Consider the following 24,790-nt stretch of genomic DNA (forward strand, 5'->3'; position numbering starts at 1 on the left):
ACTACCAAGCATTTGCATGTCAATAGCATCAGTCTACCACTGTGCTTTTGGCATTTGTGAGTACTCTGAAAGGAAGCCAGGTAGCGGAGGCCTCTGAAAAGAAACATCAGAATAATGTGTTGCTGTCATTAACGCGTTATTTTCTCAAAAATGTATCTTGGCGCATTTGGTCATCAATCACAATTAAGGACTCTTAGATGTACAGCTCAGGACGGTTTTAAAACTACATGCAATATTTAAAGCACATCCCTTGAGGGAAAAGGTGAAGCTACAGACCTGCTGTATATGATGCAACACACTGTGATACTTTTAGATCAGATTAATTAATTCCCCTTCCTACATTAAGTCTAGCAGTCGAACACCATATTTTACCTAAATGTGGAGTTTCTCTGTGTTTGCACATTACTGTAACTGCTGCAAATGCTAAGGCACCTAATGCATTATTAGCTCATTAATTTTACAGGCGGCATCTGGGTCATGTCTCTGCTTGGTATATGTATGTATTATTCTGTGGGAGCCTCTCACATCGAATGATGAAGCTGATCTTTCAATTTCCCTGCGAACTGCAGCCTACTTACCTTAAATTAAAGCTGTTATTTAGCTTATTAGGCCATGGAAAGATTCATTTTCTCAGCATACTTACAGTACATATTGTACACGCACACACACATGCACACACAGATGCACAAGGCTATTACATTTCACAGCAAAGGCCCAACAGCTTTCATTTTAGTGTAAAAAAAAATGAAATTAATTCCACATTCTTCTGGACAAGTTGATCTGAATTTTTTATCTTTGTCTGCAGAAAACATAATTCAAAATGCAGTGGGTGAGCGTGGTGAATTACATGCATTGAGTGCAGGGCTTCACTGCTTTTTGAAATGGTGCATAGCTAAGTGTTGTCCTCAGGATGATCAGCTCTTCAAAGGCCTGGCTTTGTGTGGTTTATGAGGATACTTCTGTTTGTGTTTTAGTTTCTGTGATGGGGGGGTTGGTGGATGGCAGGGACACTACTGCAAGAATTAATTTTCTCTATTCCTACCAGGAAATGTTTGCCACATTGTGGACATTACTGCATTGTAAATTACCCTCGTAATCCCAGTTTTAAATGTATAGTGCGTGCTACTCTGTGCAAAGACAATCTAAATCACATTATCACGAGAACCATTCTTCTGGCCCAGAGGAACTGTTTTGTTCTGTTTCAATAATTGCCTACCAATGTGGGTTACTCTTAGTTGCGTATCTGCATTTGATACTGGCTTTGCAAATGAGTATTCAGGCCAAGGACAACTGCATGGTCTCTTTAACCCAGAGCATAAGGGTCAATACTAGCCATAGGAGCTGATCCATCTAAGATTTTGTAATGCGGTGCCAATGAACTTGGAGCCCTGATTGTGAGAGATCAACTCTCTGTTGTAATTACCAGCTAGACCTCAATTAACTCACAGCAAACCTTTCAGTTCAACTCTATATGTTTGTGAAGTGTTAATAGCTGCTGTAAGAAAAATGTTTCCCCCACTCTCATGCATGCCAGTTCTTTGGTGCATCTGATCCACATGGATCAATGTTCAATGCGCCGCATATTGTTCGATACATTACTTAAAATGACATACTTTAAGCATTCGATACAGACTTTAAATAGGAAATAAGCCATTTATCCTAAATGATCCTCATTAATCTTAAACTATAATCAATCAGTGTAAATGTTAAGTGAGTTTTCTTCTCGGGCAATAACTCTTTGGAACTGGTGGCGAGCTTCATGGCAAGCAACATTTTGACCAAAGAGTATAGCAGGAGTAATACACAGCAGTTCACATTTGAAGTGATTGTCATAAACTTTGATTTGCTTTATATACGTAGTGCCATGCTAGCGCTGTTCAGGTTCCTTGCACTTGCCTGAATTTTATTAGGGATTCATCCCAGAAGGCTAAAAATCCATCCTCCTTTCAACTGTAAGCCAGAAATTGATGTTAGTGCTGCCATGTTATACGTGCTGTCTTCACAGTGGAGGAGATGAGAAGAGCTGCTTGAAATATCTGCTGAATTCTCCTTGGTATGCTCGAGTGTATCCTCTCCAGGAATTCAATCATGTTTCACATGCGCTCACCAAGTCCAATCAAATGTGTTGCCACATCGCAGATGTAGGATGATTTGACCAACAACAAGGAAACACAACATTCAGACGGTGTCTGTGTTAGTACTTAGGGATGTAAATCACTGGTTTCATCACGATGCAGGATTATTACAGTACCAGCGATTCTTTGGACAAGGATAAGATATTTGCTGTTATCGCAAAGTCTGCCCCAATACAACTTTGAATCAATTCAGGGGGTTGCAGTTGATATGAAAGAATATCATATGTGCATTTAACCCTTTGAAATCTGGAGCCACAACACTTTTCTTGTGCTGGTTTCAGATGCCTTTCACAGGTGTGTGATCCTTTTAACTCTGAGCAAATTGGTGTGATTTCTTTCAAAAACATGGGGAGAAAAGGCATTGAGCAACTTGGCAGAAATGTTCCACAAATTGCAAGAAATTAGTAGATTTAGAAAAACATAAAAAAAAAAAAAAGCTTAGAAAAATGTCAAGAGAAAAAAGAAAAACAGCTGGGGAAAATTATTTTCACTACAACTTTATCTATAATTACCATAATAACATATTTTAAATAATGTTGCAGAATATTATTGTTATTTAAAGCACTCTTTAAAAATCGTTCTTTTTTCTTTATTGGCAGGTAATTTTCTTTTACTTTTTACTAATTTCTTTAGTTTCTCATTGACTTCTTAATGTGTTTTTGAAAGAAATTAAGCCAACTTGTTTAGGTTTTAAAGGATTGCCACAAAAATCTGACACTGCTTTCTTTTTTGCTTTTGGCCATAAAAGATGAAAACAACACAATCAGTGATTCTGAATAATTTTAACAGGTTAGATGCAGTATGATTTACTTAAAACTGAATCCGCTAACAAACATAAAACATGGCTCATCAGTAAGATAATTTAACAAAAGTCAAATTTGGCTCAAAAACATTTGTCAAGGTTCACTGATAAAACAACAGTTTTTTGCTAGTCACCCAATATTAGCTTTAGCACATTTACATTGCATAAATAAGCCTATTTGCTGGTGGACTTTCCTTAACTCATAGCTTAACCATTTACATGTATTATTTACATTATTTTTCTAACTTACCTTTTAGAACAGCACACCTGCTTTCAGCTGGCATGTATGTTTTTTCAGCCTAACGTTGAAACAGAGCAGCTAAAGTTTGCTTGTCGCGAGGTGCCCGGCCAAGTTCATCATGTTTCCTGTGTCTTTTATCTGGTAACGGTATTGTTTGCATATGGCATGTGCTTTGTCTGTTGACCCGTCTTCTTTCCAAAATCCAAAATATTCAACACGGTTGATTTATTCCAAAGAGGGTAGTAAATATCCTCATCGTCTTTCCTCGGCTGCCTGCCAGTATCTGCCTGGTGCTATCTGATTGCTTTCCATGGGATTTTCAAAATAAGAGGGTATCGTTAAGGTAAACTATGCAGGATTGCTGGTTACTGTTTGTAAACAGAGAAAATGAAAGTAAAAGCCAACGCCAGATTCACTTTCGTTTAGCAGTCCGCCTCTCTGTATTTGTGTGTTTTGGGTGTCTCTTGAATGCGTGCTGCTTATGTTTAGCACCTGGCTGCTACCTTTTTAAAAGCCCTGACTTCGCCTGAGTGCTGCGGGGATACACGCCTATAACACAGCACCGAGTTGCTGCAGATAAACACAGCTCCACACACTTCCACGCAAATCCTGTAAAGTATATCTCTGAAGTTGATGACATGGATCGACTTTTTCACATTGCATCAATGATACTAGGTCGTTGATCATTAAATAGATGCATCCAGATCGATGGACTGTTACACCCCAATCAGTAATGCATACATGGAAAATCCAACTCTGCTGATTACTGACACCTGTATGATAATATGCCTAATGAAAATTCTTATGGATATTTACCCTGTCATGATTATGAATATGTAACACAAAGAGGCCACAGAAATTTTGGTTTACTCTAATTTAACTGTTTTTCCCTCTAGTTTCTGAAGAGTAGTAATCTTATGAAAGTGGTGTCAAAGATGAAAAGGCAAGAAAGGAAAACAAGACTAAGAGTCTGCAGCCATGATAACAGCTCTGTGAGTCTGTGCTTACAGGCACAGCAGTTAAATGTGAAAAATCACTGTAGCATGCTGATTTTTAGTAGGTATACTGTTCACTGGATTGTTTGTTTTATTGTTGTTAGTTCTATTTAAAGAATTAAGAATATACAAAATAGATTACATGATATACATGTTTATTATTTTATTATGTATTAGAATAGCAACTTTTTCAAAGCTGTTAGACCAAGTGCAACAATCTTATTATTATTATTATTATTATTATTATTATTATTATTATTATTATTATTATTATTATTATTTTGTTAATAGTTCACAATTCCATAAGAAGCTAAGAATGACCATCTCCTGTGTAAAACATCCCATGATCAGTTTTCTGTCAAATTTTGGGGAATTTTATTGAATGAAAATTAATATCTAATGGATTTTTTTCTGTCATTATCTGTGAAAAAATGAAAAATGTATTCCTGCTTCTAAACATTTTATTTCTGCCACTTTACTTACATACTTGTTTCATGTGAAATGTTAATATTTTCAAATTAATTTTATTTTTTAATAAATAAATAATATTGTATATTATATTAAAGACATTTTGCTTTTTGTGTGTTCTTTGGGTGTGGTTTTTAGGCTATTTATAGATTTCCACCACACTGGAAGTTGAGCTGTTAAGATATTTTGCTGAAAAACAAAAGAATAAACTCATGGTGGTGTTACATGAAAACCCAGGAGATCATTAGTGTCAGCAGGATTGAATCTGGCAATAAAATTTCATGGTTACCCTTCCACGAAATTTCACTGAGATATTTTACAGACCCAACTCTCATTGCCACCATTAGCACACTATGATTACAACTATAAAAAAAAACCCAAATTCATATAATATATTTGTGTGTGTGTGTGTGTGTGTGTGTGTGTGTAATAATAATGTTGATATCAGCAAATACACTTATAGTTGTTTAGCTTCTTTGTATGTCGTCGTTTTGCATCTCGTTATAGTCTCAATCTTAGTGTTTTTGTGTCTCCTTGTAGTAATTTTGTGTCTTTTTGAGATATATTTGTATCCTTTTGGTCATTTTGTGTGTCTGTGTGGCTGCTTTTCCATTTTTTGTCATTCCTCGCATCTTTGTTGCATCTCTTTGTGGTTGTTTTGAATGTCTTCTTGGGCAGTACTTGTTAATTTGAGTGACATTTTGCAGATGAGGACACTTACACTTTCTGTCCCTGTGCCCGGATGCTCTTTCAGTAATCGTTCCAAAGTATCGATATCTAATGGTAAATGGTCTAACAGATAATGTGAGATGTGTAGAATAAACAAAATCCCCCTGTTTTAATAAGACTTGCAGTGTTTATGATCAGTGATTTGGTTATTTCTGAAGACAGAAGCGTCCTCATCTTTATGTCAGCAGCACTTTGCTGGAGCTGTGTTGGCAGGGTGATAGAAATTGCACGAGAAAACACTTCGTCAAGAGAACAGATCCCACCCTGCAAACGACATCTGTGGGAGGGTGGATAATGAGTATGCCATGTGTAAAGCCTTAATGTGTTTACATACGGCTAGATTAGAGACGGACCCAATACTTGCCCCTGCGGTTTCTCAAAGAATCCCTGTGGGCTACTTGAGTGATTAGCTACTTTGAGTTTTTTTTCAGTAGGAGTGTCTAGTGGGACTCTGCAGTGGATCAATAGGAGTTAGGATGATGAACTGTTTGAGAAAATTCTTTATTTATGATTGTTAAAAAAAGTAAGCTCAGTCCTTTCCCATCTAATTGAGTCAGTTTGTGCAGATTAATTTCCCCATACCCCCACGTATTGTTTCACATTTCATATTACTGCCTAAACTGTATCTGACACTCGGAGGCATGCACACCCAGTCAAGAGAAAAAAAGGCAATATAGATGTAGGGATGGGCCCAGGACTTCTAGATCAAATCTGTCCCTATCATTTTAGTCACAAAGAGCAAACAGTTGTTTCAAGCACCGTCAGCAGTTAACCGAATGGCCATTATTTATTTGCTGTGTAGCCACAGAATTCATCTCAACATGTACTCACCTGGAATCTGTCTCTATTTGGCCTGCCAAGCTCACCTCTTCATGTTTCCTCGGCCGTTTGGCTGGTAATGATACTCATGGCAGCATTTATTCCAGCAGCCAGGGGAAGTAGGTGGAGACACACGGCTTAGCAGGCGGCCGCAGCAGCAGCAGCGCCGTCATTCCCCACCATCTCCCTTTCCGCTTCTTTAGAAATATGTCAGCATCACCGTGGTGATTAGCAGTCAGAATGTGCTGCGTCTTTGTCCTTGATTTAATGCCAAATCTCCTAAGTAATAATGACTGCACAGGCTCTGTGTCTGACGAAAAAAGCAAAGCAAAGGAAGAGTGGGCCTCATCCCTCACCGTTATAGTGCCACTGGTTCCCAGCAGGAGCCTTGTGAAGCCGCAGCTCGGTTTTGACATTTCGCGAATGTTGTTTCTGAAACATGCCAATCTCCTTGATTTAATATGGCGGGCTGTTGTTCGTCAAGCCCAGGAGCTTATGCACAGAGCGTGCCTGCGAGAGGAGACGTGCAGTATGTGTGTACATTCATTATTGATTTTGCTGTGTTGGAATCCATGTTTGCCTATTTGAAGTAAACACGTGTAAGCAGACAATTTACAGATATATTTTCCACATTATTGACACGCAGAGGCCAGGGAGCAATGCTATCATAAGCTGAGCTTGCCTCAAAATGGAGCCTTCGCACGGATGTAGATTGGTGTCTGTCTGGAGCACAAATAGAAGGTGAGGACACTAAATTAAGTTTTTGCCGTTGCCTCTCACATTTTAATGAGTTCAGCTGAGGTAACCGCCCGGGTACATAGGTTTCTGCCTTGTGCTTCCTGTCTTGTTGCCTGTCTCTTATCGTTTCTATAATGGCACTTTCGGCCTTTGTTATAATGTAACAGCACCAGAAGCATTTGTAATCACTGATTACACTCTCTCAGGTCAGGACGGCTCACTTTATTTGAAGTTAGATGTTCCAGAGGACTAATGCAGCTTTGTGAATGCCTTTGTTGCAGTTGAGCTACTATAATAACAGAGAAGGGAGAGTCAGAAATTCCATCTACTCAGAACTCTTATTGGTTCCTTTTTTAACAGAGTCCATTCAGCCTCTCTCTAAGGGATGTCGGGGCGTAGGAGTACATTTGGCTCTGTGCTCAGACTTTTATTGCGATGCAGAGATCTCTCTGCTGTAGGAGAACAAAGGGTCCCCTACAGTGAGCGTACACGGCTGTGGGCTCGGACCAAAATAAAGAGGAAGAAAGTCTATGTATTTTCTTCTAAATATGGGATCTGTATGGGGACAGCTCACGTGTTGTACTGTCGGGCTGCTTTTGAATATTGATGAATAGGGATTGAACTGGCAGAATTTAACATGTCCTATTAATCAGGGATCGGAGAATTGGGGAGGATGGTGCTTAACGGCTTGTACTTGGTGGAGTGCCGTCTTGCATTAAGAGCTAATAACCTCTCTTAGACTCAGCACAGCACCCCCCCTCCTCCTCTCCTCACCCCGCCTCCATCACCCCAGTTGTATTTATTATGGGCTGCAAGGCCACGGTGATGAGACGATCAATATTTCTGGGATGATGAGGGAGAACTCATGCAATCTCTCTCCCTCTCTCTCTGTTCCTCCCTTGGCAGTGCTTCAGCAGGTAGAGAGATCAAAGCGGAGAGGACCTCTGAGATGCTGTTGGAGGGGAGACTGATGAAGTTCTGTGCTGTGTGTCCTCTAAACACACACACTCCATCACCACTGTCCTATGTCCTTGCTATGTCCTGATTAAAAAGTTTGACCTGATGTATTTTATCTCAGCAAGAATTAGTGTTATCACACTCATTCTGCTGCTGTGTGTGCAGATCTAAACACAAATGGCCTCGGCCAAACTTGAAATTGAAAATCTTGTATCTGTGGGGAATAATGAGGTGTCCTTTTGAAAACTTCCTTTGGGCAGACATCTTTCTTTGTTCAGGGGATCAATATGTGGAACTTTTTACCCACAGAGCACATAATGGACCTCAAATATGATCAATTTAAATTTCAGTCGAAACAGTTTTGAAGAGAAATCAGACATGTGGTTATTGATCAGCACTTTTTTGTGGTACTTTTTTTCTAATTTTCTGGTTCTTAAGTGTTTCCTTTTTTTTCTTATTTTTTTTCCTTAAGTTACAAATAAAAAACACACAATGATGTTACGATCCTGTAGGAGTGGGAATCACCAGAGGCCCCCAGTACGATATTGTCATGATACTTAGGTCACAATACCATATTGTTATGATTTGTTTTGCAAAATAAGGCGAAACTTTGCCAGCATCTGTTTTTATCTACAAGGATACAGTTTTTAGTTGGTTCATCTCACTTCAAATACATTCATTGTAGCGACATGTATCCAGTGGAATGAAAAAAAGTCATTGAAAAAAATGAATTTATTATTCTCATAGGCTTCCATAAGTTAAACGTGTATCTGAAATTTTAATGATATATAGAGTAGAAAATCGATACTTGCCGTCTGTATATTGATACAATATAGCCACACTAAATATCGTGAAACTATGCTGTATGGATTCCCACGTCTCCATCCACATCTTATAGGCTCATTTGAATTTGTGCATAAAAAAAAGAAAAGTGGACATGCCAAAAAAATGTTTATTGATTGCAGGTAAATGCAACTAGCAGTTGAAGATTTGGTGAATAAATAACGATGTACAGACACAACACAGGATGATGTCACGACCCTATAACCATCATTTCAACTTTGTGTCTGAGTCATGTGTTGGTCATAATTGTGGCGTTGGCAGACAGGTCGAAATATTAAACTACCCAAGAGCCTCAGCTGCCATTGCCGTGGAGAGGAGGCCAGCCTGAGGCATGAATCTGGGCAGAGGATAATTCAAAATATATCTTCATTCCAGTTGAGAACAAAACACGGAACAAACCATAAGGTGTGTTTCTATCCATGTCTTTTTATGTACATTTTAAATTTGTGCATAAAAAAGGAAAAAATGTTTTATGGCTAGAGGAGGTAGAAAAGTTGGTGTATCAATTAAAAGGTAAATACGACTAAGTGCAATGGAAACGTTCAGAAACACAATGGAAACATTCAGTTGGTGACCCACGTGCCATATCCGGCCAAGAAGTAACCTCCGAGGTGCTCAAAATACATATATCTGATATAATAGAAGTAGTTAGTTTTAAACTCTCTTATTTCCTTTGTCCTGTGTTCCCTCCATTATTATACATCCATTGTTTTGATTTTTTCTTTGAAATTTGACTGGTACTCTTTTATTACCGTCATCTTTTTTGCACTAGTTTTTTTTTTTTTTTGCTCCTGACTGGGGAATTCACTCCACCTACTGCTGATCTCATTGAACCAACATGAAATATTTGCATAATGGTAGTTTCAGAAAACACACATATATGTACATTTTCTTTTGACAATTTTCTGAAAATGTTGTTTATGTTTGTGCTATAAATGTATGAAAACCCAATTTAACTTGCTGAATTTAAGCACAGTTGAACCGGAAGTTAAAACTGATTCATTAATATATGTATGTAATGTATGTAACTTCAGATTGTGTCGTATCGACACCATAATTTTTAGCTTCCAACTCCCCTTAGATGCTTCGGTAACATTTTGAGCTTAGTGATTGCACGTTTCTTGGTACGAGTCATAATTAACATCTACCTTGAAGTTTTTTTGTACACAGGCTTGTACCCTCAAAGAATTATTGTATTTTCTGAGGGAGTTCTTAATTTGTTCTACTGATGATTTAACCAGGAGTTTTTTTTTGCTGATTCACATTGTAGAGGAGCTCCAACTGTGAGTCATGTCTATGGGAAAAAATAATGAGACGCTAATTTTCAGAACTAGGGGGGCCTGAAATAGCTTCTCCCACTTTGCAACTCTATAATGTTCAGTTTTTGTAGTAACGGTTTCCGAGTGGTGTCTATTCAACTTAATGAGCATTTTGTAAGCTGTAGTGTGTGATGCTATTTAACTGAATTGCATTATATGGGCAGATGTTTGCAATATTTAGTCAGTGATACACTGAAAATAGGTTTGACTACAATTTCATCAATAGAAATGGAGTGGATACGAATGGGGTGGACAAAATATTAGAAACAGCTGTCAGTAGCATGCAATATAATTCAACAGCAAAACAACCCACAGTTTCTAAAATGACTGTATAGTAGGGATGGGTGATATGGCTCTAAAATATCAAAATATTTCAGGATGCTTTTTGCAATAACAATATTCCTGATTATAAGAAAAAATCACTGAAAAATATTTTATCATTCATTACAAGAACATAGTATTGCAGCAACATATAGTTTTAAATGTCAGAATAAAGATTGCCTTCAAATGTTCAGTGCTGTGCCAAAAGCAATTTTGCTTTCAGCCATGCTTGTTGTTGCCGTGTGCATAACAGTATGACATCATTATGTCAACAACTTGGAATATTGCCATTATCATGATATGAATCTTTCTTATCATTAAAAATGATGGCGGTATTTTCATGAATGATATGGTACACATCTACTGTAAAGTTAATTTCAGCTAGGTATAGCTAATAAACTGGCAACTGAGTATGTATTATTATGTATTAGTATTATGTGGTTTGAATATAATAGGTTGTGTTTTGTGGTGTTTGTGGGTATTTTCTTGTGTGTTGTGTGTATTCTTTTAAAGGTCCAACCAGGTTCAAGTGTTTCACTCTAGCTGAGGCTATAAATGCTGCAGTATGTCTCAACGGCCGATGCTATAAAAACACGAATGAAATACTTTTATCGATATAGTTCATATAGCCTTTGAACGTGGAGATATGGCAGTAATGTCTGCTAGGTTTTCGGCTTCTGCTACAGGGATCCCAGTGTGCAGGGAAGGGACTTTGTCAGTGTGACTTTTCTGCATTTCGAAGCCTTTGCCAGCCCTTGGCCCCCAGCAATGCATGCCTTTTAGTCCCGAGATTGGATATGGATGGCTTTTCATGCATTATCACTTAGCAGGTGCTCGGGAGTCTCTGAGCAGAATTGTCCGCCACACACATTTCATTTGCACAAGTATCAGTGAAGGTGGGCTCATCTGCAGTATTTACAAAAATGTACTATATGTGTGAGGGCTCCCATGTACAACTTCCACGGGTAGGCTTTCCGTTGATCCACGTCTGAAGCAAATGGGAAAGCTGCCTAGTGATAACAGCACCTCCAGGAACGTCAGGATTGCTTTCTCTCAGTGGTTAGTGGCCCTCCAACGGCTGCTGATACATTATAAATCATTTACACAGTCATTTTGGAATGCAATATCCTCCTCTAAATGCTGGCTTTTCTTCTCCATTGTTATTAGAGCGAATACTGCAATAGGCGCACACGGCTGAGGGGGACCCTAAGCCACAGAAATTGAAAATTGATCAGGCAGTGTGGGAAGGTGTTGTCACTGGCACCACTGGTTCACCGTGGGATTGTTGATTAGCATTTACAGCACTGTCACACTGGAGGTACCTGTGCTGCCTGTAGCTACATCCTCCTCTGGCCCTTCTGCTCATCACAGAAAAAGAGATCTCTTGTAAGAGCAAACAAGGGAGATGGAATTTAAATTCTGCCTTGTTCATATCTGTTCCAAAGGGAGATGGAGGGAAAATGCTGCATGACATTAAGCAGGGCATGAAATTTTTATCATGTTATTATGTGCCTGTGTATGACTCCTGCTGCTGGGTTTTTAGCAGAGCTGCTCCTGTAAATGGCTACTCCTAAAAGGACAGGTTCACAATTTTGTTTTAAAATGGCTATAAGATGTCCATACGTGCAATGAAACACATTTATGCTTGCTGTAATCAGTCCTCCTGTTCACACTGGCCTTCTGAAAGAAGCTTTTCAACAGAGATGATGGAGGACAAAATCCACAGTCCTGTTTCTCTGCAAATATACATCCAAGTTATTTAAAGTTATCAGAAGGCTTCAGCACTCGGAATTAGTTCAATCAAAAGGATATCATGCAAAATTTTCTCCTTTTGTTCATATACTTTAGGGCTGCATGTTATTGGATATTTCGCAATGTGTTTTGTGATATAAAAAAAACACCAGGTGACTTGAATTGCTCTAGTTGGAAATAATTATTCATTCTAGAATCATTGGGATTGGCATTATTTTTTAAAAATAATAATAATAATAATAATAAATGATGATGATGATGATGATGATGATAAAACTTAAAATTGACTCTAAAGACTTTTTTGTGTGAACCACCCTTCCTTGTACTTTACTGCTATACAATTGGTTTAAATGCATACACACACTGACCCAATAGCAGTGCTTCACAGTGGCTACTCTTCTGAAAGGATTCTGAGGTGGAAAATTATGTAGTTTAATACTCTGGTTGACTCACCATGACACCGGTGTATTCATATAATACTCGTGTATCAATCCAGGCTAAAGTCTGTGATCCAACATGTCTTGTGATTGATGGTTTCACTATGCATGCAGAGCCTGCGTGTCACTCACTCGCAGACAACTCTGTGTATCCAGGGACTCTTAAAGGTCCAGTGTGTAGGATTTAGAGGGATATATTGACAAAAATGGAATATTTTATAACACGTACATTTTCTTCATTGTATAAGTACCTGAAAATGAGAAACCACGTGTTTTTGTTGCCTTAGAAGGAGCCTTATATATCTACAGAGGGAGCAGGTCCTTGCACACGGAGGCCGGCCTGCTGCACTGCCATTTGTTTACAGTAGCTCAGAATGGACAAACCAGACACTGGCTCTTTGGGTTTTCCCCTTGGCTACAGAAGTTAGTGGCCCCTTTGGGATGAGCCCAACAGCCTTAGAAAAAGACATTTTTAACATGATGGTGCTTTATTCAGTGTTTTACTGATTTAAATCCCTGGGTCTGTTAGTTTTAGAGAAGAAGAGAACTCTGCATATAATTCAGCGACACTGAAGGAATTCTAGCTGGGTGTTCACACATGGCACATGACGTTAGTTACAATCTGCAATCCATATCAGTGGCCAGTTTTTTTCTTTTCTTTTCTTTAAAGTTTAGTATTTTTGCCTTTTTTAATTTTGTTGTTGTTGTTTACACATTCTTAGCGCTGTATAAAGCCAAGCCATTTTTCTTCTTCTTCTTTTTTAGTTCTGTTCGATGCCACTGAATCCTAAACACGGTTCCTTTAGCGGAGTAAATCATATTATATCAGACTGACTTTTCTTGTACATTAGTGTTACCCTTCCAGCCTCGCAAGTCCAACCTGCAGTTTGGAGCATCTTGTTTCTTTAAGCTAACTCCGCTCACTTTGGCCTGGCTCGTAGGTTGTAACTAGGTTTTACAGTCCGGCAACTCTGCTCTAATGATCAGTCGGGGGATTATATGATAACATTGGATTTAACAGATGCCTGATTTCTTCTATGAAGCGAACACAAAATTTGGGCTTTTTGCAGCTGTTACAATTGAGCCTGTGGTTAACCAGACATTTTCTGCAGACTAACTGTTGCAAGAGCATGCGCTTCACTGCGTCTGTGGCACTTACGAACCCGGATGTTACTTTTCTGAACACTCAGAGAGGAATCTTACTTACTGCAACAAACCCCGCCACACTACGTCGCACTTAAACGGGTCACAAGGCAGATCTTTAAGGGAAAGACTTGGCTGGTAACATTAGTTCTGAAGAATGAGAGCCGTGGGAGCTTTTCTTTTGAATCAGGCAGCAAAAAATTTGCAGCATTACTCTGGGTTCATCAGGGTCACGAATACCTGGAGAAGACATGAAATTAGAAAAACTGTTTTGGAACTGGAAAATGGTATGGAATTACCACAATATTTTGGAAAAGTTTTGAATATAAATTGTTTTGGCTATTGTTTAAAATATGAAAATCACAAAATGTTGCACAAAATATGATCCTAGTATTACTAATATAAAATGTAACCTTTGTAACGCCTGATACAGGACTAACGTCACTTGTATCACGTGATAAACATGGACCAGATAGGCGTCGTCATCATCATGGCTGCCAGTGTCGAACAAGCAATTAGAATTAGCAAGCTCTAGCAGTTTACCTTGGAGGTGTGTGTTTAATAATGTATGCAGAGTTTGTAAAAGGTGCTAAAGGTACTTGAATTTTGCACTCAGAAATTTAAGTACAGGACTACCATTTTTTTAATTGCATCCTGAAAAAAATGTATTTTATATAGAATTGAGACAGACAGACTGAAAGATTGATTATTTTATTTAAAAAAACATAAAATAATAATAATCAATTGTTTTATTCTAAAAAAAAATGTAGAAAATTGTTTGAAATGAGAAAAATAATAACCACTTCATTAACAATAAGTGAAATTTTAGGCTCTGGTAACATGTGTCCGTTCTCATTTTTGAATTTGCACAATTTTCTTGTAACAGATGGTTGTGGAGAAAACAATTTCATCTTTGAAAATAAAAATGAGTGCTTGAAAAAGTACTTAAAAGTCCTTGAATTTGACTTATCCATGTTTGTGCACACTATGCATGACCAATGCTTTGCTTCACAGGCGTACCCATTTGAAACTTAAATACAAATAGAAATGGTGAAAAGTTATGGAAATGATTTGTAAATCAATTGGTAAAACTATTTGGAAACCCTGATTACATCGCACGACCCACAAAGAAGCTATTGCCCATGCGCACATCACAACATTGATGCTGAAACACTATATCTTGCAGACCTATTATTCATTCACTGCAGCTCAGCAAGGTTACGCTGCCTGTTAAAAGTGCAACTAACAAGACTGTAACTTTGGTCCCAATTGATTTATGTAATTCAGACTGCAGAAGCATCATATTCGCTTCGGATAAACTTTTAAATACATTTTTAAAAAGATGTGGATTTTGTCCCCTGTCACTTATACTGGAAGCTTGTTAGGGAGGGATCTTTTAATAACCAGTATTAACAGGAGGAATGATTACGGCGAGCAAAACATTGTTTTAATGTTAATATGGGCACCTGACGTTTTTTAAGACAGAGTTGTCAACCTATCGTTTAACTATTAATGTAAACACTGGCCTTTGCAGCAGAGAATAATTACCTGCTGACAGTTGATGCCTTTCACGTTTCACTTGTCCTATTACCATTATTAGGTACATCTTGACAAGTTGCCCAGCACTTAATTGCAGTATCCAAGTCAAAGGCAGGTTCTTGATTATGTGGATTGATGATAGCACTGAGAGCTCTGTCATGTTTATGTGAGCCGTTTTATGTCATACCAGAAAAGGCCTCCACCAGTCAATAAAAATGACTGACTAAAAATGGGAGCAAACTGGTGGGCTGCCGCAGAAATGTCATTAATTTTCCTGTCCTCTTCTCTTGCAGCACAGGATAGAAGATCTGACGAGCGGAGAAAGGACAGTGAATAAGGACCTCGCTGCGGTGAGGAGCTGCATAACTGTGACTGTTTTCTCCTCGCCTGTACGCCGGCAGGCTCCAGTACCACAGCTGATGACTGTCCCTCAGGTGGCTGGATTGCAGGGCTGAGCGGGAAGCCTGTGTGTTTGCCGAGGGGGGTGCCCCGGCTTGTATGTTGGTCACTTGCAGTTGCACTCGCTCACAAGGACCATGTGGTTTTCTCCAAGGAGAAGTCGTCTCCCCTCGCAGAACTGGCACGGTGCCCACAGTTGCACCAATCTGCCCTTGTGGGTGTTGAGTTTTTGTTGGTGCTTTGCGGCCATGAGAGGTCAGAACTACCACCCCACTGTGAACACGCAGTACGGGAAACTCAGAGGGGTGAGGGTGCCCCTGCCGAGCGAGATTCTGGGGCCGGTGGACCAGTATCTTGGGGTTCCGTACGCCGCCTCCCCAGTGGGAGAAAAGCGCTTCATGCCCCCGGAGCCTCCTTCCTCCTGGTCAGGGATCAAGAATGCCACTCACTTTGCTCCCGTCTGCCCCCAAAATATTCACAACGCTGTGCCAGAGATCATGATGCCTATATGGTTCACCTTCAACCTGGATATAGTTACTACATACATACAGGATCAACACGAGGATTGTCTTTATCTAAACATCTATGTTCCAACTGAGGATGGTGAGTGTGTCAAGTGAACAGGTTGAAACCTTCTACTCTGTCTCTGCCTCTTTCTCGCTCTGTCTTTCCTCTTCAATTTTGTGTCACCTCTGTATTTTGCGCGGAGCATGACCTGTTGTCTGGCGCATGCTGTGTCTGTGTCCCATCATCTCAACCTCCCATCTTGACTTGATCTTTCATTTAGTCTTTTCATCAACTCTCCCCTTCCATGCCACTGTTAGAGGTTCCTCTTTTGATGACTAAATGACTTATTAATATGAACAAAAAGAACAAAAAAATCTAATCATACAAGGAGCAGATTGGAAATACTTGGCGCACCTTCCTACCCTCACTGTCTTGACTGTTCTGGGGATATTAGCCATTAGTGATTAGTAGCCTGCCTCATAAGTGAATGATCTACTACTGTAGGGTTGGTGAAATATTCTGTCTGGTACACGAGAGGCCTGTGGCATCAGCCTGACCTATGTAAGACCCTTTACTCTCCTTGCTTTATCCAGTTTGTCCTTGCACAAAGCTAAAAGCAAGGCTTTGTGCAAAAGGCAAACATAGATTGGGCTCCACTGTGGCTAAAAGATTTCTAGATGTTGGCTCTTTTAATGCCCCCACATTATTTCACCACTTGAAGGAGACCCACACTGGAAAAACAAAGTGGGCCTGAAATGTTAAGTGCTCTGAGAATCAAATGGGCAATGTCAAATAACACTTTCACTTATCAGATTACAATGTGAACTGCAAAACGTCGGAAATGTAGCCTCTCCGCCTGCTGTGTGGCTGTAATGGGTCTTAAATAGAAGTGCATGTGAAAATGGGCTTCCTGTGTCCCAGGATGCAGCAAATTCATTCCACCATTTTGGAATATTTCTGCAGCAACACCCCCAGTTACTTTCTCAACAGGTCTTCTGTTGTTCTTGTTGTTGATGATGACTGGGAGGGTGGCGGGAGGAGGAGGTGGAGGAGGAGAAGGAGGAGGGAAAGAGGGTGAAGAGGGGGAGGGGTCTGACTCAGTCTGAGTTGTTGCATGTCACATGCGATCTTTTTCCAGAGCTCTCTGTTATTTTGTAGTTTTTCCATTCATTTTACAGTCAAAAGAATATCCAAGGAATGTGCCAGGAAACCCAACAAGAAAATGTGTAGAAAAGGAGGTATGTAAAAAGAAAAAAAAGAAACAAAAAAGCCTACATGGAACGAAAGAGAGGAATTGAAAGAGTGAAAGAGAGAGGAGCAGAGTGATGGGCGCATCCTTCCAAAGCCGCCAAAATCACCACCTATCAACTCCCAAATCAGAGTGCTAATTGGGATGAACGTGGGACTTGTGACTCAGATCAACCTTGACATGATTGTGAGAGATGAGTGAGCGCTTGTGTTGTGTTATGTTGTTGCGTGTGTGCGTGAGAGTGTGTGCATGCTGACGTGTGGTTTTACTATGAGAGTGTGACAAGGAGTGAAAATCCAGGTCCGTAAATAAATTATGACGCTTCGTCAAGCACTAGATCATGATGTCTAAGAATAAAATGTATTTCATTTCTTTTTTCTTTTTCTTTTTTACACGATTTGTATGACTTCTCTTTAAAGTGTAATGCTCTTTAATTTAAATACAACTGTTGATTAAATCAGAGGCACGAGTGCTGCTTTGAAATACTTGAAGATAAAATCTGACTTAGTATGCAAAGAACTTAAGTCATGTTTCAGACGGCTTTGACAGCACTTAAGACACCAGCTTATTGGAAGTATTTGTCAAACATGACACCTGAAAGTGTCTGAGCCTCAGCCGTTGATTAAATTTACACTAAAAAGTGGAGGGCCACCTCTCTCTTAAATTTATGATTCACAATTGTTCAAATAGGCGCTTGTGGGGGATTTTATTGGCATGACAGCTTTCATCCATCCATGTGGCAAATGCTTAAACACACAGCCACAGAGACACACAGTCCAATTTCATTAGCAACAGCTAAAATCTCACTGTTGGTAACAACAGAGGGCTAATTTAATCCAAGCATGCCTGAAGGCACTGGTGGACCTTATGAGTAGCCTTAAGACTGTGATCCTGAGCGCATCTCGCTTAAGAGTAAAGATTCAGTTTCAGCTGCGAGACCTCTGCTGTTGATTTCCATGGAGGCAGGAGGCAGCTATTTGGCCTCACTCCGCGGCTCGTACATTCTGCTTTGGTAAACCAATTTTGTTAGAGACAGACTGGCCCTCCAGGCACTTCTGCTTCTGAATTAGTCCCAGTTGTGGAATATACACAGAAATATCTCTTTAATATTCCCCTTCCACTTGGAATTTTTCAATTATCTTCCCCGTGTTTGGTAATGAGAAAATGGTTTATCATAAGTTTCATATGTTGGTTTTGTGACACATTATTGTGCAGAAAGATGACTGTTGCATCGCTCCTCTGTTGCTATAAACACAAAGGTTGTAATTTTCAGTCTTGCTGGAAACTCTCTTTTTTATTTCAATTGCACCATTTTTTTTTAAACTGCTTCTACTAATCTTGGCTTATGTTGAATTAGCAGTGCAAATGAAGCATAATTTATCCTTCTTAGGAAATGTAGAAAGCAAGCTCTGAAGCATACTTTGGTTTTGGTTAAATGTTTTCAACAAGGAAGTTAAAGTCTTGGTTTGGCAAATTCAAAGAGAACTGGGAAACAGTTTAACAGTTCATCACTTTCTCATTAAATATTTTAATTAGTGTCATTTCAGCGGTTCCGTAAAATTGTTAATGAAAAAAGGGTTATATGTTTTCCAGTGCTTTCAATGGAGACCTGTATAATACAGTAGAGTCATACACACTGTGCATATTCAGAACTAATAACGCCTCCACTACCAATTTTATAATCTGTATCTCTATGAATGCGCTTCCTCTGGAGCAAAGAGTGATTAATTTTCAGACAGAAGTATGGTGTTTGACCCTTGATGAAATGGTTGTGTGATTGTTGCCAAGCGACAGGAGCACAGTAAATGGCCCTCTTACCTCACGTGAAGCACCTTTGTTGCAATGGTGATGCCTATCAAGTGAGAAATATATATCACCCATGCACCCTGCAAAATGCATCAAGAGTTAGATTCTCGTGTTTTATGAGACAAGAGGCCGGTACATGGTGATTTGCACAGTGCAGACTGTGTGTAAATCTTGCACATATTCGTCGGTGTGACTTCATAGAGTGTTGGGAATAATATATGTAGAATGAAAATTTTGAAGAAATGATTTTCATCTTACAAGAGATTGAGAGTTATTGAGAAAGCCTGCCTTATACATCCTGTGCCATTAGTGTCCTACTAGGCATTGTGCAAGGAAACCACTTAATGTGCTGATATCAAAGATGTGGCTCATTTTCCTCCATTAAACAGGGGGAAAGCCTTTAAACCGCACACTAGTGTCCGGACAAAAGATCAAAGACTCATTCAAAAAATAATGGAAGGCTCAAGACAAAATTATAGTAGATGTGCCTTTTTTTCCAGTATGGTTGGTTAGTATTCGGAGCTAGGGTTGTTGTGTGGCTAATTCTGGCAGTGCAAAACCAACAGAGCACTGGTCTTTGCTCAGGAACAAATTGATGTTTACACTGACTAAAATGCAATTTGGAGAATGGCTTTGCAAGACTGGTGCGGCACGGCAAGTCCAAGATGTCCGAGTTGGTAGTCTAATGTGCAAGATCAGCACCGTAGCCCACTGCTCCTTCTGAAGTGGCCTTACAGTGTGTGCACACAGGGGCACAGAGCAGGAGCCACGGTTATATCACTCAGTCATTTTCTCTTCTCTGAGTCAGAGTGAATGGAGTGAAGAGAGGGGTAATGATGTGCAGGGACACAGCTAAGCACTATTCAACCTTCTAGTGCTAGATTGGCTCGAGATGGGTCAATTTTGTGAGGACGAACCCTGATGAGGTCAATCTTTATCTTATGAAGAGGTTTACATTGTTAAATTGATAGACAAACTTTAAAAGAGATCTGTAAAATCACATCCTTTTGATGAGCTCCTCTTTGAGGCAGAGTCCTGGTGATAAGACGCTCTCACCGTGCTGCCTGCTGTCTGTTTATACAATATGCGCGTTATTTTCTGCTGGGTTTTACGGCACGTCTCTTCCACCGCTTGTAACCCGCTTGTAAAAACTGTCCTTCACACTGGTCTCTCTGAATAACACAGCTTCTGAGAGACACTCTGAGATCAACCTCCCTGACTCCTAAATTCATCCCTCATCATGAGTGCATTTGAGATAAGTGCAGCGAAATCTGTTGTACGTTTTGGCTTGATTTGGACCACTCAACTATCATTCTTATGCAGCCCTCACAGGCAGCAGGCTGCCATGTGTTACGCAGCCTGGTGCCAGTACTGAACAGTCAGTCAGTTGCCAAACCTGTAGATTAACTACCCCAGCAGAAACACTGGACATTTTTTCTTCTTACCAGATGACCTCCAGATGCTAGAGAGCTGTGAAAACTGCGAAAGAGCCCCAATCCTGGTTAGACTGCGTCTGGGCCATGGCAGACAGTAACAGACCATGGTAATCCCGTTGGTTGGCCGACTCAACCCTGCCTCGGGGAAGGAGGGGCTGCTCCCTGAGTGCTGCCGAGGAAATCTGTACGCCAGGCAGACAGCATAAAAACTTTCCAAGAAGACAAGAACAAATATTGGCTTGTGCGATTTGAAAACAGAGCAGATGTCCGCTTTTGTTTGACAGAAAATTACTTCCATGATCTTCTGTGATCATCTATCTGGGACAGTTTATGACCTCGGCGAGTGAACGCTGCAGCCAGCCAGTGGCACATCAAGTCGCACTGACTTGAGATGCAAGACGCGACCTAAGCAGGAAGTCCCTATTCAGAAGCCTCCTGCTGCTGTGCTGTCCAGCTTCCACAGTCAATCCAAGGCTCAATATCTCTGTTCTGTTCTTTGTTTATCCCAAAACGGAATAGAGGACACAGCCTGTGGAGTCTTAAAGCCCTGTTAAAGGGAAAAACACTATTTATTTGTTGCTTCTGGTATCTCTGTTAGCTTAGAGTCAGAATCTCAAAGCTTGATTTCCCATTGAATCTCTCCTTTAAGTGGACTTCATCATTGAAACCCTTGTTTTTATGGCCATACCATAACATTTTATCCACATTTTTCTTGCACATAAGGCTGATACCCAGCAAAAAGACTTTGAATGGCCGTAGTTTGAACCCTCAATCATATTATACCGTTAAGTTGGGGGGGGAAAAAAGAGCGGTAGATTTTAATAGTTTTAGGGGATAAAGTGGTGCTGCAACAAGTCTGGGACAAAATCATTTTGTAATATGTAACTTCAAATGGTAATCAGCATGTTGTTTAACTGCTCTGGGTTATAAAATTCGCTCTGGGCAACACATTCTCTTTGTCTACATTATGACTTAAAGCTCATGATTAAACCAATGTCAGAGGAATGACATCCTGACTCAGGAGATGGGATCACCTGAGAGGCACATGAATGCAGTTCTAGTATTTTCCCACAAGATTTGTTGTTTGTATCCTTGAGATTTAACACATTTTGAGTGTGTCTGTGTGCTATTTTTTTTCCCAATTGTGCAGCATTTACATCTATGTATGTTAGATTTTTCACTGCCGTTGGTAGTGTTTTGCCACATTTCTTTTTGTGTTACTGCCACTAACTGTGTTTAAGGCTGCATACATTTATTGTTCTGGCTTTCAAAGGCTCTGAATGAGTCTGAAGTTAGTAATGTCTCATATTCAACTGTGGCACAACAGTTACTTAAATGACTGCTGTGTCTTACAGAAGATTAAGAAGCCTAAAGCGAGGTGATTGTTTTTGTAAAATATTTGTGCAGCGTAGTCGTCTTAGGGAAAAAATGGTTCATTAGATCCAGAACAGAGGTAAGAGACCCCTGTGTGCTCGGCTGCCACCGTACTCAGAAGCCTGTGGTCACTGTTAAACATGTCTCTTTTCATTATCGAGCTGTAGACAGGCAGCAAGACAACTTGGCTGCCTTTTATTTGTTTTTTTATTATTTGGGGAACAGCTGAAGCGCAGTGTGAGTTTTGGCTGTCCTTTACTGCAGGATTACAGCCTCCTTAACCTTTTAGCTGCATTCTCCATCATTCTCTCTTATGTGTCCCTCCCAAGCTGTTCCTTAACCTCTACACTGGGAGAAGGATTGAGAGATGGAGACGGACAGAGAGAGAGAGAGAGAGAGAAAGAGAGAGACCTGAGAGCAGAAAGACAGGAGGGGAGACGGATCCGGGCAATCTGAAAGAGAAAAATGGCCACCTGAGGATTAGAGACTGAATATAACTGCTCTAAATTGTCAAGGCTGCAACATTTCACATTTCACTAAGTCCCTTTCCACATTCTGACCTTTCTGATATTTAACTCTAAGGCCCATCTATTGTCAGTGAACCTTTTTCCAGCAAAGGAAAGACCGTTAACATTCAGCCCTTCCACAACGTATTGAGTGCATTTTGGATTCAGTGAAGAAGTCTCCAGAGCCTGAGAGCACTCTATATCTGTTGGTATGTTTGTGTGTGTGCATGCTTGGGTTTATTCATGTAGAACTCTACAGCCAACTTCAAGGGTGTCTTTTGTTTGCATTTCCACCCTGCTAAAATGTTAAATTTCAATAGCTTTTATGTAACAAGTAAGCCCATCAAATGCTGTTCCTTTGAACCTGATTTGATAAATGCGACAGGTTTCTATTTTGCTTGTCAGGGAACGTGAATAAAAGCTGTTATTCTAGATGCTGCCTGTTTTGAAGAGATGCAAATGTCGACTCCTGGAGGCCAGCTACGCGGAGAAACTCGTCAGTTCATTGTGGTTTTATTTTTAATGTCACACTTTCAGCGTGGCATCACTTTAAAAAGATTCAAGGTCAAATATAGGCTTGCTTTGCTGAGTCACTGCAGATGCCACATGTTCGCAGCTCCTATTATAGATCCAGCGTTTGACACACACGGGCCCACAGACAGCACGATTCAAAGTGACAGAGCTTCCCTGTCGACACCTGCCATCCAATCTATGCCTGTCTGAAGCACTATCACTCAATAACATCACTGTTTTACCATGTCAGCGGCACAGTGAACGCCAGAATAACAGTAATTTCTAACAAGCCATAACAAAGGCTGTATTAGCAAGAGAAGTGTCCTTGTCTTGGTGCTGGTTCTTATTCTGCTTCCCCTGAGGCCTACGTTAGAGACATGACGTCTGATAGATTAATGACAGTCACTTCCTACACAAGGAAGATGCTCCTGACTGACCGGGTGCTGCTTTAAAGTGCTAAACCTGCCAAACTCTGACAGTAAAGCCATTTTTAGACTGACATTAGCACTTTGTGAAACAACGAGGCCCCTTATTCACTTCAATGAGATCACTGTGTTGGCATAGCAGTGGCACAAATGCAGAGCTCTTCAGAAGCAGTGTTTTCCACTCTAACACACACAAGTGCACTGATGTGGAAAAACTTGTACTCTTGGTCAATCTTCATTTTGATGAGTAACAGGAAAAACCTTGATGAGCCACAGTTTGTCTTACTTAAATATAAATATGACATCAAAGAAGATCTTGGTACAGCATGTAAGCATGGACACAGCCATACCAAAAAAAGGACCAGAACACTGATTTAGCGTTATGTAGTGTATATTTTATATGTCGTACATAATCACATGCAAGGTTTCATCTTACAGAATCCTAACTTTTACCCTGGAGCCTCTTCACATGCCTGCATGCAGACAGAGAATGACTCACGGGCCTTTCAAAGCACCAAACCATGACAATGATTAAATCATACATTTATACAATAATATGATACACAATGACATTCACCTACTTTCATATTGAATTTTTTTTTTCACGGCATGCACATTCCAGTTGATTACTTTATGCAGGCTGTTCCTTATTAATGGTTTATACTCATTCTTATGAAAATTAATCCACTATTTGTATATAACTCACATTTTGTAAGCAGGGAGGCTGTGATCAAACGGTTTATGCGTTGTTGGCTGTCCTTCTTTATATGATGGGAGCAAAAGAAGAAGTAAGGTCACATAGTGAAAAGAGCGTAATGTCTACGTAGGTAGAGGTGGAGGGCGTTGGTCGGGATGGTGGACGGGTCAAACAAACACAGGACTTTGACCCAGGACACTTGGGTTCCTGTCTCGTGTGAAACCAACAATCAACGTTGAGTTCTTTATTAGTCTCAGTGAAATGAAAGTTAGAGCATCTTAACAGGTTTCCCATGGTTATGAAATTTCTGGAAAATGTATGTTCCTAGTATTCATTTAAAATCAAGTGCTGCACTATGCGACTAAAATTATTACTACTTGCCAGTGCCTCACCTCCTGTGGGGTCATTGATCTTGATTAACAAGAAAGAAATGCAAACAAATTCAAAATTCAAATCCAAACAAAAGTCAGATTGCATTGACATCTACTAGACCTTTGGTTTTCTGCCCCCCTTAAAACGGCTGTGACAGTGACGTTTTGTGAATTACCCACATATGTGCCGGTCTGGTCTGGTTTTTGTTTTTGTTTTTTTAAATCCACAACAGTCTAGGAAATGTGAGTTTTAATTTATGACTGTGTCA

General features: G+C 39.9%; 1 protein-coding gene across 1 annotated transcript in view; it reads left to right on the forward strand.

Annotated features, from left to right (window-relative positions):
* nlgn3a (neuroligin 3a) overlaps window positions 1-24,790 on the forward strand; it is a 141,322-nt gene that overhangs the window by 17,663 nt on the left and 98,869 nt on the right. The window contains exon 2 of the mRNA XM_042493720.1: window positions 15,532-16,240. Within this exon, the coding sequence (XP_042349654.1) occupies window positions 15,775-16,240 (466 nt within the window). The 5' untranslated portion in view covers window positions 15,532-15,774. The remainder of the gene's footprint in view (window positions 1-15,531; window positions 16,241-24,790) is intronic.

This window comes from Plectropomus leopardus, chromosome 9, assembly GCF_008729295.1.
Source record: "Plectropomus leopardus isolate mb chromosome 9, YSFRI_Pleo_2.0, whole genome shotgun sequence".
Lineage (NCBI taxonomy): Eukaryota > Metazoa > Chordata > Actinopteri > Perciformes > Serranidae > Plectropomus > Plectropomus leopardus.